General features: G+C 49.6%; 1 protein-coding gene and 1 non-coding gene across 3 annotated transcripts; both read right to left on the bottom strand.

Annotated features, from left to right (window-relative positions):
• Positions 1-1,308: 1,308 nt before the first annotated feature.
• Positions 1,309-14,670, bottom strand: pprc1 (PPARG related coactivator 1). 2 transcript variants are annotated; one of them, XM_084710109.1, is made up of 15 exons: positions 14,519-14,669; positions 14,361-14,411; positions 10,231-10,356; positions 9,751-9,900; positions 9,282-9,362; positions 7,041-9,102; positions 6,890-6,943; positions 5,446-5,506; positions 5,131-5,198; positions 4,300-5,032; positions 3,936-4,109; positions 3,055-3,133; positions 2,809-2,930; positions 2,126-2,277; positions 1,309-1,850 (listed from the first exon to the last, which is right to left on the bottom strand). In XM_084710109.1, exons 1-15 carry the CDS (start codon positions 14,597-14,599, stop codon positions 1,750-1,752), a joined length of 4,095 nt encoding a protein of 1,364 aa, XP_084566235.1. In that variant the 5' UTR covers positions 14,600-14,669; the 3' UTR covers positions 1,309-1,749. The 2 variants fall into 2 exon arrangements, with proteins under 2 accessions (XP_084566235.1, XP_084566236.1); XM_084710110.1 differs by lacking the exon at positions 14,361-14,411 and having other exon boundaries at positions 14,519-14,670.
• On the bottom strand, positions 2,494-2,633 carry LOC146267843 (small nucleolar RNA SNORA50). Its single transcript, XR_014724693.1, has one exon. It is a non-coding gene; the product is annotated as a small nucleolar RNA SNORA50 (small nucleolar RNA).
• Positions 14,671-16,369: the final 1,699 nt, after the last annotated feature.

Raw genomic sequence — 16,369 nt, 5'->3', positions numbered from 1 at the left:
GGACGACACCACCCTCATTGGGCTCATCTCTGACGGGGACGAGTCTGACTACAGGTGGGAAGCTGACAACCTGGTGACCTGGTGCAGCCAGAACAACCTAGAGCTCAATGCTCTTAAGACAGTGGAGATGGTTGTGGACTTCAGGAAGAACACAGCCCCACTCATCCCCATCACACTGAGTGACTCCCCAGTCAGCACTGTGGAGTCCTTCCGCTTCCTGGGCACCATCCTCTCCCAGGACCTCAAGTGGGATCTGAACATCAGCTCCCTCACCAAAAAAGCACAACAGAGGATGTACTTCCTACGGCAGCTGGAGAAATTCAACCCGCCAAAGACAATGATGGTGCACTTCTACACAGCCATCATTGAGTCCATCCTCACTTCTTCTATCACCATCTGGTTTGCTGCTGCCACTGCCAAGGACAAGCGCAGACTGAAGCGTATCATCCGCACTGCTGGGAAGGTGATCGGCTGCAATCTGCCTTCCCTCGAGGATCTGCACACCTCAAGGTCCCTGAGGTGAGCGAGGAAGATTGTGGCTGACCTCTCCCACCCTTGACATTCTCTGTTTCAGCTACTCCCCTCCGGCAGAAGGCTGCGGTCCATCAAGACCAAAACCTCACGCCACAAGAACAGTTTCTTCCCATCCGCTGTTGGCCACTTTAACAAGGCCAAGGACTCACACTGACTTTAAATCATAAGCTGCACAATGACACCCTGCACATTGCAATTTGCACTATTGTATCGTTCTCTTGCACTGATTTTTTAGGTTAGATTGTAAATGACTACTTATATTTGATTCCCCTTAGTATTAGCTAGACCCCCCTTAGTATTAGCTAGACTTTGCTCCTTTTGTATAGTTAGTCCACATATTTAAGTTTCAATATTCCTATATGTTTAATGTATGCACCTCCCTGCCAAAGTAAATTCCTTGTTTGTGCAAACATTCATGGCGAATAAAATCCCTTCTGATTCCGATTAAATGCAAAACCAAATACACTCAACTTCCCAAGCTCGCTGTGGGTGCCCTTCCCTATCTCAGTGGCTTAACGAACTTTGACAATAGGCAAGGTCAATTTTTCTAAAATGGGCTTAAAGATAACAGGAGTCAGGGGAAGAAAAAAGACTGCGAGATGGTGCCCGTGCATCACTTTCAGGTAAGTGAGCCTTGTTGCCCAGGGCACAGAAAATTGTTAATCCGGCCCTGTGCACAACATCACATTTACGGTTACATCCCCACATACGTTTCTTAACATCATATTTGCTTGATTACAAAATGTGCCTGTAAGAAGATCCAAGACAATTCACTCGATTCAAGTTTTTGGTTTATTCAGGCTTGCAGTACATTTCGTCAATGCAATTCAACCTTTTCCCAAACATTACAGGGAATATTCAATTCAACTTATTTTCCCATTTTTAAAACGTTTCTTTTCCATACATAATGGCAAATCTGATTATACAGTTAAATAAATTCTTCTTAAAAAAAAATTATATTTTTTATTTATTCACTTTTTTTTCCAACTTTCTCTTTTCATACAAATCTTCACTTCAATAGAAGGTGTTAGCTTGCAGAAACAAAACAATACAAACAAAAATAAAAACAACCAAAAACAGTGACAATTAATTGTAAAGGCAGCGTTGAAGGTAAGGAGCCAACCAATGGCTCTGAGGTAAGTAAGGCGCAACGGTCCGTAAATTCATTCGGCCGTCTGCCCACCTGTCTGTCTGATGGTGGAGTCCACCCTTTTGTTACCTCTTCAGACTCTTCTGGGCTTGCTTCAGTAAAGTGTCAAAGTCTAGTGCATCACACTTGCCCTTCACAGGCAAAGGTTCATACTCTCGATTCGAATCTAGAAAAATGGAGAGCGATGGTTAATATTTCCAATGACATTAATGAACTAGTAGACAGGTAGAAATAAACTTTTCCCTGGCATGCTTTGTTGCTGTATTGAAAACATACTGAACTGTGACACCACTGCCATACCAAGTCATTAGACTCTTATATAGTATATAACTATATCAAAGGGTAATGGGAACGTGATGTGAGTAATTAATTAAATGTTGCATAACATTCATTTATAACTGAAAAGTATCCTCCTATCCCTTTATGGATATAAACATGTACCAAGGTCAGCATAGCTCGTTCTGCAAAACTGCCTGCGTCCTCCGAAGCATAGGTCAAAGGGCAGCTCATTGGGTTTGCGTAGTTTGCCCCCATTTTCAATGGCCGTGAAGGCATCCTTTGTGTCGTAGTAAGTCACAAACCCATAGTTATCACTGGGAAGGAGAGAAAGAAAATGGGAACTTTGAAAAAGAGAGAACTTGGAGAACATGATAATCAGAAAGGTTAAACATTTATTACTGCAGGTTGCTTTGATTGTGTGCTTTACTTCCATCATTTTGCTAGTGTTTTTTCTCTAACCCCAGAGAGAAACATGGTACAGTATGAAAGACGTTGTAGTTCAGAAGCCCTGTAGGTCGTCAACATGGAGGACGTGTGAGTTGCTTTTAAAAGAGCGACCAGGAGAAGTAGCCTGGAGGCCCCAGTTATAAGCAAGCCTGGAGTTGCTATAGCACTGAAGCTTGGCCTGAAATGCCACTGAAGGGGCCTCACAGGTTCAAAGTCAGTGCACCGAGTCACGGTCACCACATGAAATTGCCTCCCTAGTCCCACAGCTGCACTAAAGCGGCTCAGATGCTCACAGGTCCATCTACGTTCCTGCTTTCCTCAGAGGAAACCCAGATCTGACTTGGAGATGGATGACGGGCTGTGTGGCATGTGGCTACACCTGTCCAGACATATCTTACCCGTGGTCTCTGAAGTGTAGTGTGCACTCCTCTATCTCTCCATACAGAGAGAAGCGCTCCTTCAGCTCCTTCCTGGTCATGGTGCCTTGGATGCGGCCCACGTACACGACCCTTCGTTCCTCCTGTGTGTGTGTGTGTGTGTGTGAGAAGGGGGACACAATATCAAAATGAAGCCACCTGAAACACACACGGCTGTGCGGGCGTACTTCTGCTACAGGGTCTATGTGAGACGAGAGCGTTACTCACAATCGCCTTCTGCTTCTTCCTCTTGACCTCTTCGCTATTCTCTGTGGAGGTATGCCTGTAGCCTGGTCTGTAGGAGGGGCTGGAGGGACGGATAGGGAGATTGGGAGAGAGACGGAGAGATGGGAGTAGGGGAAGAGGGAGGGAGTTGTTAACAATATTCCAGATCTCACACCTCAGGACCTATCCCCAAACCCTTCTTTGAAATTCAGTCAATCCAGAGAATATGCTGACCATTTATACAACGCAATGTTAATGAACCCAGAATCTCAGTAGAGAATGCCTTCAGCCCATATAGAAGGCATCTGATATGGAAATATCTGTTGTATGTAAAATGAATGTGTTTTAAGTGTGATGTGATCTGTAAGGCTTCTGTGTCCATTGTCTAAAGACATCCTGTGACTAACTGTTGCGGCCTACAGGATGCAGGGGCTGGACAATTAAGCCGAGTTGAGTTTTTTTTAGAGTTAATTGATCACTGGAGCAGTCGTTGTAACCAATGACATTTGAGAACTGTGTACTATAAAATGGTGTTGAAGGATGTTCTTTGGAGTTCAGGGCCATCAGATTGGATGTACTGGTGTATGCTGGATTCTGTGGTTCCACTCTAGAATGCTAGATGGAATTGTCTGTGTTATGCTAGATAGAGCTGTATGGAGATCCGAACTTGTGAGACGCTGTTCAGGGGTGCGCTACTTCTGATCCCATCTGATTCATGGCCAAATGGTTTGTGTTATTGTCTTATGTTTGTGTGTCAAATATGGTTGTTGGTATAAGGGTTGTGCTGTTTAATACACATCACCATGAAAAACTGAATTGACGGTTTCACGGCTGATTCTCACAAAAACAGCCAGTACACGTCCCGCTGGCGTGTGGTGCTTTACCTGTGAGGTCGGCTCTGCCTGCCCCAAGGCGGGGAGCGCGAGCGGCTCCAGGAGCCAGAACGAGAGGAGGAGTAGGAGTGCCTCCTCTTCCTGGGGGGAGAGCGGGAGGCCGAGGAGCGTGAGGAGGAGCAGGAGGAGGAGCTGGAGCTGCTCTCAGAGTGACGAGGGCGGTACCTGAGCAGAGGAGGAGGAGTCAGCAACATGTAGACAGACGTATCCCAGCATGCCACTGAAGGACAAAGTCTGAGGTGCTAGCTACGTGTTAAGAGGCCACCTAGTGGACAGAAGTATATATGCAGGCACTGTTGTGTGTATAATCTGTACTTCTGATGGAAAGATAGTGAGAAGAGAAAGCGTGTCTAACCTCTTTTTAGGGGGAGAGCGTGATCTTGACTCCTCGGAGTAGTTGGACTCGGAGCCGCTGGAAGCAGGACTGGGGGAGCGATTGTTTCCCCTCCTCCGCGACCTGCCTCGCTTCCTCTCCCTGGGGCTGGGGGAGCGGGACGCAGCGGCGTAGCCCCTATGTGCCCGCCCCGAGGGGCCTCTCCTGGGGCTGCTCTCCACGGGAGAAGCCTCCACCTCCAGCCTGGTGGGAGACGCATCGGGGGTCTCCAGCACAGAGCTTCCTCGAGCCTGCTCAGTCCTGTCATCCAAGGGCTGGCTCTGGGGGGGCTGCGGGGGGGTCCTCATGCCCAGGGGTGGTGAGGGAGAGCAGGCAGGGCGGGCCTGGGGGGGATGGATAGCAGTGGTGGTGGTGGTAGGGCTGTGGAGCTCGATGGTCTTGATGTTGATGGAGGGCTGCTGTTTGACGTTCCAGCGCTTGCCTGGCTCCCCGCTCATGGACTCTCCACTCGTGGGCTCCCTGGGCAGGCAGTAATCGTGGTCCAGGCAGGCCAGGGTGTGATCCACCCAGGGGGCAGGGGAGTTGGCCGGGGCCTTGCCACGGTGCTTGTTGGAGGGCAGGGGCCGGGCGTCAATCTGGATGGCCTTGGAGGAGGAAGGCTTGGGGCCCTCGGAGGCCCTGCTCTTCCCCAGGAGGGCCACAGCAGCCAGGGGTTTCCACATCTGGTGAGGGGGGGTGGCTGGAGGAGTCAAGACTGTGGAGGGAGGGGGTGGGAGCAGAGAGGAAAAGCACAGTTAGGTTCGTTCTGAGAACATGATGGCGACCTGTCTATCTGTACCGTTGTCGTCTCACCTGCGGTGCTGGCCAGGTCCTCGGCTCTCACGCGCTCCACAGCAGTCCTGTCGAGAACTGGCTGCACCCTGCAACACAAACACCTGTCAGCGCGCCGCCTGCTTGCCCATCTGCCGTGCTGGGTGTGACCCAGAAAGCACAGAGCCCGGGGCCGCTAGCACTGCAGGACAGAGCTGGGTTTTTGCCCAGAGCCAATCCGCATGCTGCAACGGCTTGTTTTGCGGCAGGTCTTGGTGGAAGTTACCACACGCACACACACAGCTGGCTCGCTCTCACACACACCCAGAGCAGCATGGTGGCTGTAGGGTAACTCACCTAGAGTTTCCTACAGCGGCTGCTCTACCAGAGACCTCCGGAACACACTGCTCCTCTTTGGCTGGGGGGAGAGATGGAAGAGAGCGGGTGAGTGGGGGATAGGGCAGGGAGGAACGAGGGACAGCAGGAGGGAGGGAGGGAGGGAGAGGATGAGAGCGAGGGGATGCAGATGATGGCAGGGAAGGACAGGCCTGGCTTTGCTTCTCAAGGACAGATCCTCCATCGCGCACAGATGGGGGGGAAAGATGCCCCATCAGGGACATTTTATTAGTAGAGAATTACTTTGTGAATTGGAGGAACGTTTCTACACGCCTACACTTCATTAGTATTGCAGTTCACCTAAACTAAAAGCAGAGGTGTAAACATGGCCCAGCCATTAAGGCTGGCCAACACAAAGCACCTATTGGATGTCAGGGACACACACGCAGTCTCAACTCTCTGTCTCGCGCAGACAGGTCTGGGCGCCTTCTTTGTTGGAGCCTGTACTAGTCAGCAGAGTGAGAGTTAAATTGATTTGCGGACAGGGCAAAATTCCAGCTGCTAAGCCACATGGGTACAAAGCAGCTGACCTGGCACTCTTAAAGGGCCACATACACACAAACACTCATCTCTGACTCTGATGAACAAGGCCCTGCAAGTCTACTCTCTGAGCATCACTGATCTGAGGAACCCCTAGCTTAAACCAATCCTTAACTTGACAGATCAGAGACCCACTCAAGAGGGGAAGCAAGTTAAGATTTCTAGAACCCTCCTTCTAGAAGAGTCCCCCGCATTCCAACCTGTGACTTTTGAACATTCAACTCGGAATCATGAGGACAAGATGGTTAAGACAAGGGTTCAATCGCACCTGAAAAGATAGGTTTTTATCTGGGCCCTTCAGTCAGAGGAAGATAAGCACAACCTTCGCTCTGTGCCTGGCCGCTGGTTGAAGCCAGTAGACATGTCTAGGGGAGCAACTCACGAGCCCAAGCCGTCTTTGGATGGAAGTCCACCATCACCTCCAGTCGCAGCTCTGCATGACCAGAGCATTCAGGCCAGAACCAGAGCACCAAGAGGCTCTTCTTACCCAGAGATGCACACATGGACGAACGTGGCCTAATGTGACCACGCAGTCAAGATGGGTACCAAAATGGGTACATACAACACAACCCCCCCCCCCCACACACACACACACACGATCCTCTGACTCCAAATGTAGCTGGCAGCAGACACGGTGGCCCCCCGAACAAGCCCTCAGTACCACCCCCATGGATACAACAGCCACACCTGGAAGCCTTCTGGAGAGCCGGCAATGAGGGGAACCAAGTAACCAAATGTATTTCGACGTTAAGGCTGCCAAGTTGTTTTATGACTGAGGTGAATTGACGGATCTGGAGACCTGTGTGTGTGTATAATATTGTGTTCAGTGTGTGAGTGTGAATGTGTGTGTGTTTTAAGAGCTCACCTTGGGTCTCCTCAAACTGCTCCAACAGACTGGTCAGATCCATCGCTTCGATACCTGCAACCCAAACCATCACCATCATGCAGAGGCTGGACTAATACTACTTTAACCCAACAATCAACAGGATTTCTTCAGACCCTCAACCTCGGCTCACCAATCTCAGTGGTAAAGGACTCAATCAGCTCCTGAGTGGGGCCCTTGGCCTTAGGAGGAGCCTGCTGGGCTGGGGTGGCCTTAAATGGAGCCCCAGGCTTCATAGGCATACAGCCAGGAGAGTGGGCCAGGGGGCCGGCCACCCGGGCCAGGGCCCTGGGGGCCAAGGCTGGGGTGGCGGAAGGCTTGCAGGCAGGCAGGATAGCAGCAGTGGTGCTGGGAGGGGTGTGTGAAGACAAAGCAGCAGTAGGGGTGGGGGGGGCTGTAGTGGTTTTGAATGGGGCAGCGCTGGGGACCACAGGGGACGAGGCCGCAGGCGGAGAATGGATCCCACCCCTGGTGTGAATATGGGCAGCTGGCTGGACAGCGGACGCCTTCAAGGTTTCCGTTTTTGACCGGGTGTTGTTCTGTAGCGCCGCAGGCTTGTTGTTCGTAGGACTGTGGGTCTGCACACGGGCCGAGGGCTTGGCGTTGGGTGTGCTGGGCAGGGCCGGAGTGGCTGGGGTCGGCTGTGGAGCCTTGATGGGACTGGGGGCCGAGGCAGGAGCTGTACGAGGCTGGGAGGGGGTGGCTGAGTTTGGCACAGCTTGCGTGGGCGGGGAGGACCCGTGCTTCACCAGGGTGGAGGTAGCAGAGCTAGCCTTGGAGGAGGCCACCATGTAGGCAGGGGGGGCCAGCAAGGCCTCGGGGGTGGGTGGGGCACAAGGACCCATGGGCTGCCAGGCAGGCTTCACCTCCACCTCTTCATTCTTCCCAGGCGGGGGGAGGAGGGGGCGGCGGGGGTCCCGGGGGTCAGGGCTAGGAAGACAGGGGATGGGACACAGCTCTTTGGGGGCTTCGGGGAGGCTGGGCCACCTGGTGCTGTGGTCCTCGAGCCTCTGCACTGGCCTCTTCTGCTGGCGGAGCAGCCGGTACTGCTGGAGGCTGAGAGGCTTGGGCTTTGGCTCTGGGGCTGCCTCAGGGGTTGTGGTGGAGGCTACGGGGGTGGTGGGGGTGGGGTCTTCGCTGGGTGAGGGGGTAGTGGGGTCCAGAGGTGCCTGGGGGCCGGTGGGGGGTAAGGGCTCCATCAGAGAGGCAGCAGTCATTGATAAGGCATCAGTAGAGTGGGACTGGGGGAGGGGCGCTGCAGGGGCAGCTGGGGGCAGACCAACAGGCTGGGGCAGCTTCTCAGGGGCTGTTGCCATGGGCAACCTGTCAAGTTTGGACACCGGAGGCATGGCGACCTTAAGGCTGGGGGGAGAGGGTAGTGTTGAGGTGCTGACCGCTACACGTGGTTTAGCCTGGTCGGCTCTAGGGGCTGAGACAACAGCTAGAGAAGAGACACTTTTTTTCTTCTTAGTCTCTGGTTTGCTCCTCTCCTCAGTGGGTTTGGGGGGCAGATCGTGGGCTGCTCGGCGGGCAGAGGTGCTGCGGAGAACACGGCCTCCCACGGCCGCAACCGCCTTCCCAGAGAGGCCCGCCTTTGCCTCCTTCTCTTTACGTTTCTTTTTCCTCCGAGACGGGCTCTTCTCCGCCGTCTCCTCCTTGGGTCTCCTAGCGACTACCTTCTCGCCCCTGACCTCCGACCTCGGGGTCACGGGACTCGCTGTCTCAACAGCGGCCTCGTCGGTTATGACCTCGCCAAGCTCTGGCCTCTCCAAGATGGCTGGCTCTTCCGGAACCCTCAGCTCAGCTTCTGAGGAGCCGTGGATCTGGGCCAGGGAGATGGGGAGACACAGGTCTGGGATGGCCAGGATGGGTTCTCCATGTTCCCCCTGGTCCACCACTTCCAGAAGGATGCCTCCCTCTGGGAGCAACTGCTCCTTGCCCTCCTCCACACACAGAGTCATGCAGTAGGGGTGCATGTGTCTGACCAGGTCCCCCAGGCTCAGGGACAAACCATCCCCGTCCTCTTCCTCCAGGGCTATGGGGAAGGGGAGGCTCAGTCCTGCCCAGCTCAGTTGCTCCTCTCCTGGGGAGGACGGCTGGCTGGCTGGGCTGAGGGTGAGGGAGCCAGCTTCCCCGTCTTCCTCCTCCTCGCCATCGCTCCGCTGGAGCGAGCCAGGCAGGCTCCTAGGCAGGCTCTGAGGGGAACAGAGAGAGAACTTCTGGTAAGACTACTGTCACCAGAAAATCGTCGATCCGAGATTAGACCCACAGACACCCACAGGATTGCTTTCATTCCTCCACACCTTGTTTACGGTTATCTAGAAACTAAACAATTAGAAGTGAAGCCAGTAAGACAGCACAGGGCTCTCAGTACCTTCCCAGTGGAGAACTGTCTGCTGTTGCAGAAAGAGCTCTTCTCTGGAGGTGAGCGAGACAGACACAGCAGTCTCCTCAGCTACAAGGAGCACAACAACAACAACATTACAAACCATCACTATCAAAGACAGGACAACACTTCCAGGCCCAGTTTCCCAGACATGGATTAAGCCTGGTCTTTTTGCCTAAAAGCTTTTTCAATGGAGATCTTCATTGAATTTCTCTTTCTTACAAGGGGGTTCAACTTAATCCACATCTGGGAAACTGGACTATAAAGCAAAACATGTTACATGTTTGAGAGACGTAAATCAAAGCTACAATAACACACTCGACAAGACAATAACATCTCCTCGTGGAAGTCTATGTGAGTGACTTCCTTTGAGTGTACACGCATGTGTGTGTGTGAGAGAGTGCGTGGGGTGTGAGTTCCGTGTGTGTGTGTGTGTAGCAACTGTAGGGAGACTGACCGGAGAGTGTTCCCGGCCCTTCTGAGCAGAGAGCAAGTCTGAGTCAGGCAGGGTGTCAAACGGAGACAGGTTGTCATCATCCACGTTGTCCAGAATCTCTGTCAGAGCAGTGAGCAGGGTCGCCTCGCTCTCCTCGTCCAGGCCTTTACCCTGGACACACACACACACTGTTAACAACATGCCCCCTTCCTGTCTGGCAGCCTAAGGTTACAGCAGGAGGAGGGGGAACTTTGGCTGTGGTGAGGCTTAATAGGATTCCTCTCAGTAAAGGAGTTGCTAACAGGTTGTTATAAAAAGGCAACTTCTGTGACTGAAAATATTGTTATTTTGTATCCATCAACATCAGGGGTGTGTGTGTGTATGTACATGTATGCATGTGTTTTTACACACTATAGATTTGTTGAATATTTGTACATCTTTACAAATATTTTTGTATCTATTTGTCATCCAGCTCTGCTAAGGTGCATCGGCAAGCCTCACCTCCCCTGTGGGAACGTCCTCAAAGAGGGAGAGGATGGAGGGGTCCAGGCACCCCTGGAGGGTGCCCAGGGCCTCTGCTGCATCCAGCCCCAGATCCCCCATGCTGTCCCCGGGTGCATCCACCTCCTGCAGGGGCGGAGAGGGAAGGATGGAGGGGGAGAGAAGGACACAGTGGAAATAGATGGGAGAGATGGGGAGGTAGGAGTGTGTAGGGAGGGGTGGTAGAACAGGGGTCAGAGAACAACATTAAGGTTGAGGCCTTGTCTAAATTCGGCATGGATTGTTTTCACTAGTCAGGTTGATGAGGATTTGGTATGAACTGAACTGGGACCTGTGGAGCCGGCTAAAACTGACCCATCCTCTTGAGAAGTGAATTATGATGCAAATGAACCATCTGTCATAGCAGTCCAGTAGGTGTAACCGACTTGAATTGGTTTAACTTCCTAATCAGGATAAATGGCACCCAACTGCACCTTCGAAGAGTTAGCTGGTTTACACGCAGTATTTACAAAGGGTGTTTTTGCGGTCATAGTGCCAGAGAACCCGAGCTCGCATTGCGGTGTGGAAGGGAGCGACACTGATGGGTGACACGCCTACTGCTGTTGGAAAGGTTACAGAAGAATACCATAACGTGTAGATACGAACTTTTCACTCGCAAAATACAAGTACTCGCGCAAAAATTCAACAGCCAAGAGTTGCACAGGCAGCTGTGAGCGCTTGGCACTCCCTCGTTGCTTTAGCTCTGCTCGCACAGGGACATGTTGCTGGGAGGTGATGCTACACCAGACAGTGGGGATGCAGGGCTCTCAAGTCTCACGTATTTCAGCCAAAACTTCTCCCTTTATATACAATTCATAGTTTTTCCACGAGGCGCCAAGTTCCGAGGGGCACGCCCCCCTTGTAAGTCAAAATACTTTGCGCTGCCCGCCACCCATTATAAAGTCATACATTTTATTGGTGTCTTGTTTTTGTGTTGCCAATATGCCAGATAGTTGTTGTTCTATCGGATGCAGTAAACAAAGAGAAAAGCCTGGGCTGTGTTTCTTTAGAGTTTCGTCCGTTTAAGAAAACCCAGAGGAGGAAGAGGAATATTGTGGATTTGTATTAGTTACGGTGGTAGGGTGGGGTTTACCAGCGGATGGGGGGGGGGGGGGGTGAATTGATAGATGGGGGGCCTCATCCAACAAGACAATAATTTACTCTGAAATTTGGTTGGAACATGCAAATAGTTAAAATTTGCCAACAGATGTTTATGTGGTGTGGTATCACTCAGTAGCCTGACGTTGTCATACTCATAATTCTAGTCAGAATATGAGTCTGATAACTCTCCGTTGGGCTGTGACTACGGGCGTGTTTCAACCAAACTCTTAAAATAAATGCCTCGTCGCTCAATTGGATAGACCTACGACCAATCAGAGCAACGTAATATGTTGTTTGTTGAAAACAAATTCAACCCAAGCGCACTTTGTAGACGTTGTTGATTACGTTACTGTTTATCATCTGTCCATCATTGTATAAAGCCCGCCCTGGAAATTTGATTGGTCTGAACAGCTCCTGTTCGGATCTAGTTTTTCCCCAAACTAGCTACTCCAGACCCACCCGACCAAATTTTTTTTGTGGGCGGGGATAAATTGGGCTGGGAGCCAGGCTAATCACCCAGTGCTTCTTGTTATGCAAGCTGTCCATCAAGGTACAAGGGTGTCCCTGTGGTGGTGATCGCGTTGAAAGGTACCTAGACTTGCGCGTGCAAAATGTCACTCCTCAAGCAGTTACCCAGTAAGTGCTGGTCAGGCGCTCGCAGCTACCTGTACAACTCTGTGCGGGAGTACCGTCATTTTCGGACTATAAGGCGCACCGTTATATAAGCCGCAGCAGCTAAATTGAATTATGTGTACATATAAACCGCACTGGACTAGAAGCCGCAGGTGTTTTAATGTTTAATTACCATTTGTAAGGGTTTGTGCACAGAAGGGGATTGTCAGGAAAGAGATGGCTGCTTGAGGAAGCTCCTATGTATTAACCGTTCGCCATAAAAATCCATAGATTAGCCGCACCGTTATATAAGCTGCAGGGTCGAAAAATGCGACAAAAGGTGCGTCTTATAGTCCAAAAATTACGATACTTATATTTTAGCAAGTGAAAAAGTTTATATCTGCGAGTGTGAAATAATCTACGCGCTCTTGACTTTTGACAAACTGACACCATACATAACTGTAAAAGGGTTGTCAGAGCCAGTTCAGGCAGTTCCAGTATGTTTCATCTACTGGAAAGATTGTTGAGAAGGTACCCCTAAGGGTTCAAGCTAATTCAAAATTCCAGTTGAGAGTGCAACAGGCTGTGTTCCCCACTGTCTAACAACAGCATCACATGACCACGCCTGGCCCCTTATCCCAGACCAAACCATCCCACATGATTCCAGCAGACAGTGAACTTTTACTGGCTCACACCACATTTAATCAAAACAAATGATACAGGGTGCCTGGAGGAACCAACGGTCTCTTTAATTAGAAAAGTCTAGTGAATGGAGGCACATTGTGCGTTTCATCATGTTTAATGGCCTCAATCTCAGCACAAAAGCCTGGGGTGAAATAGCACGAAATAAACAGCAAAGCAGCTAGCTAATGAACTGCGCAATCAGGCTGCAGACGACCAATAAAGTAAAATAACGTGTGCACTACATTGATTAAGTTTCCTTACTATTCATAATTTAATACAATGATTTTGATGTAAAAATATACACCTACATTAATCATGGGTAATAATTTTACCCCATGGACAAGTGGGACATTGATAAATGGCTGTTTGAGATACACTTTTATTTTGAATCTGACTATGAAGATAGACATAGATTGTGGTCATATTCTAAAAATGTATATTCATTCTTATAATACTGTTCATGATCGTACAAATACGCTCTTAAAATCCAAGTAAACCACGTGTCGTCAACGCGCATTTGAACCGGACCCTGCGCGGACATTTTTATTCCGCACCCAATGCGCCTCGTCCTCGCCCATAGGAAATCCCAAGCCCACGTGCTGCACTACAACAAACTCAGCTCGTGGGACATGGCAGGAAGTCCTTCAGTACCTCGTGGACACCAGAGAAAGACGCTGAACATAATACAACTTTTTTTTACGTACTCAACATGGTTGGCATTTAGCAGATTCACAGTATGCAGAACTTAGTCACATTTGACAGCATTCATGATTAGGATTAAGCGCTCGTCAGCTGTTTCCAACCACAAAACAACATGTGGTTCACCATCCAAATAGCACGTGTATGACTATGATTTTGTATTCAACAATTGAAATGACAATACAACCAACATTCCTATATTTTACTTGATAACAGCCACACACCTTCCACAGCCACACACCTTCCACAAACGCAATCAAACCAGTTTATGTGCTGTTGAAAGCTGTCAAGATTCAATACGCACTCGAAATTGTTGACATTGCTCCGGATAGTTGTCTGATTGGCACAAAAATATATTATTGGACTAAAAGACACGTGTATTTAATTGTTAATGTTTCATATTTCATGGAATAACTTGCATCCTGAATGCGTCATACTTCACCACGTGTGAGTGAATCAATTCGATAGTCACAGGCCCCAAAGAAGTCCATCACACCGGCATGAAATTAAGATGAATAAATGAAGAATAGATTCTTCAAAAAAACTGAACTATAATCATTGGCATATTACACAGTAACATTAATATCTGACTGGGTAGTTGTCATTTACCGCACACGTCGGACACAATTCAAACAACGATAGTGGACGGCAAATTTGAAACGCATTACGGAATTGGTAAACAATTTGTCTGTCCTGGAACAACTTATTCTTGACAGCGAATGGAGAATGCAAGAAAACATTCCTAAAGTGTCATCCAAGCTGGGCACATCACTCAAAGTTGGCCTTTATTTATTAATTGGCTAGCTAACTTCATGTTTGGTGCATTGGTAGCGCACCAGCTAGGCTGCTAACACGTTGCACACAATTAGGTGATAGCTATCCAGGTACTGCTTACATAATTCACCAAAAGCTTAACGTCAAGGACTCACTAGTACGTATAAAGTACTCCAGTTTATAAGGTTCAAACTATTCTTGCTGTCTGTTAAAAGTCCTACCAGATTTAGAACTGTATGGATGTATCCACGTGTCACTTCTCGAGTCCCATCCTAGCAAGCATGTATAACACATGGCCAGGACCACGCACAGGCTGCATATTTACATGACGCTCTTAAAAAAAAAAGTTACGATGAGAATTCAAATAGTTGTATTTTACCTCGTCTAGTGTATTAGTAGAGAAAAATTCCATATTGCAGGCACTTAAAATCTCCTCGCCTGCTCCCCACCGCGCCGCCATCTTACAACTATCCTGCAGCTCGGTGAAACTGTGAATCGTTCACAGGAGGAACAGACCGGCGTGGACACACGTGGTGCTTGCATTCCCGGCAAAGTGATGCACACAGGGTCGGAGTTCAGCCCCGCCCGATCGGGCTTGACCAGGTTGGGGAGGGGCGTAGTGGTGGGAACTAGAACGTTGCCGTACGCAGGTATGACAAAAACGTCTACTATATTCAAGCAGGGCAGATGCTCTCTGAAGTTTATCAATTGTCTAAATACATTGGGAATTGTCTCAAATTGTTGTAGAAGGTGCATGCGGATGGAATGATAGGACGAGCAATTTAAGATTTGGCAAATATAGAACAAAAAGTTCCAGACCTGGCCATGGGTGTTTCTTCAGCAAAATGTTATATCATTATCTTGTACTCAAATGCCAGAGAAGAATAAAATATGTCTAACTGTTAGACACTTCTGCATAAACCTTAGCACTAAACTGTGTTAATCAATACATTGTTACGATATGATCCATCGGTAGACCCATTTTTGTTACTGCAAATATGGATGGCTTATGGTGAGTAGGAGGGAAAAAACTGCAGTGATGGAGGGAGAGGAAAAGAGAGAGACTGAATTGGGTCACCTTGTGGTTGTGTCTCTGCTCATTAGAAGGACCACTGCTGCCAGCAGAGAAAATTTTGCATGCTTGTATCAAAGGCAGAAAGCAAGATGACACAGACACAAACACACATACATCTGTCTTTAAGTCAGTACTTGTTTATTAAAATACCTACGCATCCACCACAAATACCTCCTGTCTATCTGCCTATTTTGACCTGTCTGTGTTTGCTGCAGTGCTGTCTAATGCCTTGTTGCTATGTTCTCCTGGCAACAGCAGCCTGAGGCATGTCCGTGGGAGCTAGAGACTGATTGGCAGTGTGTGCGTGTGTGTGTGTGTGTGCATGAGGAGAGACGCTGCTGTGCCCCAGCAAGCTCTCTAACAGCTACCTACTGCTGTTCTGGCGTTGCCATGGATACAGTGCCCCCTCTCTCTGTGGGTACAGAGGGATGGGGCTGAAGAGAGGGAGAGAGGAGGAGAGGGAGAGTAGTGGTTCAGACTGCTGCCTCTGCGTCATATTTATACCCCTAGATCTGGGAGAGCTGCCCCTCCACCTCCTCCTCTTTTTCTTCTCACTCTGCACGCCACTCCGTCCACTGTGTTTGTTTCTCTTCATCCTTCTCTTCACCTCTCTTCTCCAGGTGTCCGGCGTGTTGTCCGTGGTCGATCCTGCTGGGCTGTGTGCACGACCTCGGGTGTCTTAGAGGCTGTGTGGACACAAACAGAAAGGAGGTAAGCACAGAGGGATTTGGAGTGCATTTTTGATGCGTGTGTGTGTGCGCGCCTGTGTCCCCCCGATTGTTTATGTGCGTCTGTTTGTTTTGGTGTGCGTGTGATGTGTAGAGGATCCATAAAGACAAAAGCCAGGGTGAGACAGGTAAGTAGAGCTTTTGAGGTGGATCTACGAGTGCTTCTCAGACTACACCACAAGGCGACCATGCTGTTGTTGTTTACGTATGTCTGGACAAGTAAAGGTCCAGGCAGTGGTGTCTGTGTTTTGTTGATGATGTGTTTTCAGAGGTGATATGCAACCCTTGTCAGAGGAGTGTGTGTTTGGCGGAAGGTCGTTGATTTGTCAGTAATTTTTCTGTATTATTGAGGTGAAACATTCTCAGCCATATGTCAGCATTGGTTTGTGCTTGTGCGAATGCGTGTGTGTGTCCATACATGTGTATG

Source organism: Hypomesus nipponensis, chromosome 11 (assembly GCF_054491055.1).
Source record: "Hypomesus nipponensis isolate SF chromosome 11, ASM5449105v1, whole genome shotgun sequence".
Classification (NCBI taxonomy): domain Eukaryota; kingdom Metazoa; phylum Chordata; class Actinopteri; order Osmeriformes; family Osmeridae; genus Hypomesus; species Hypomesus nipponensis.
Note: the sequence above shows the minus strand (reverse complement) of the source record. Positions and strands in the feature narration are given on the sequence as shown.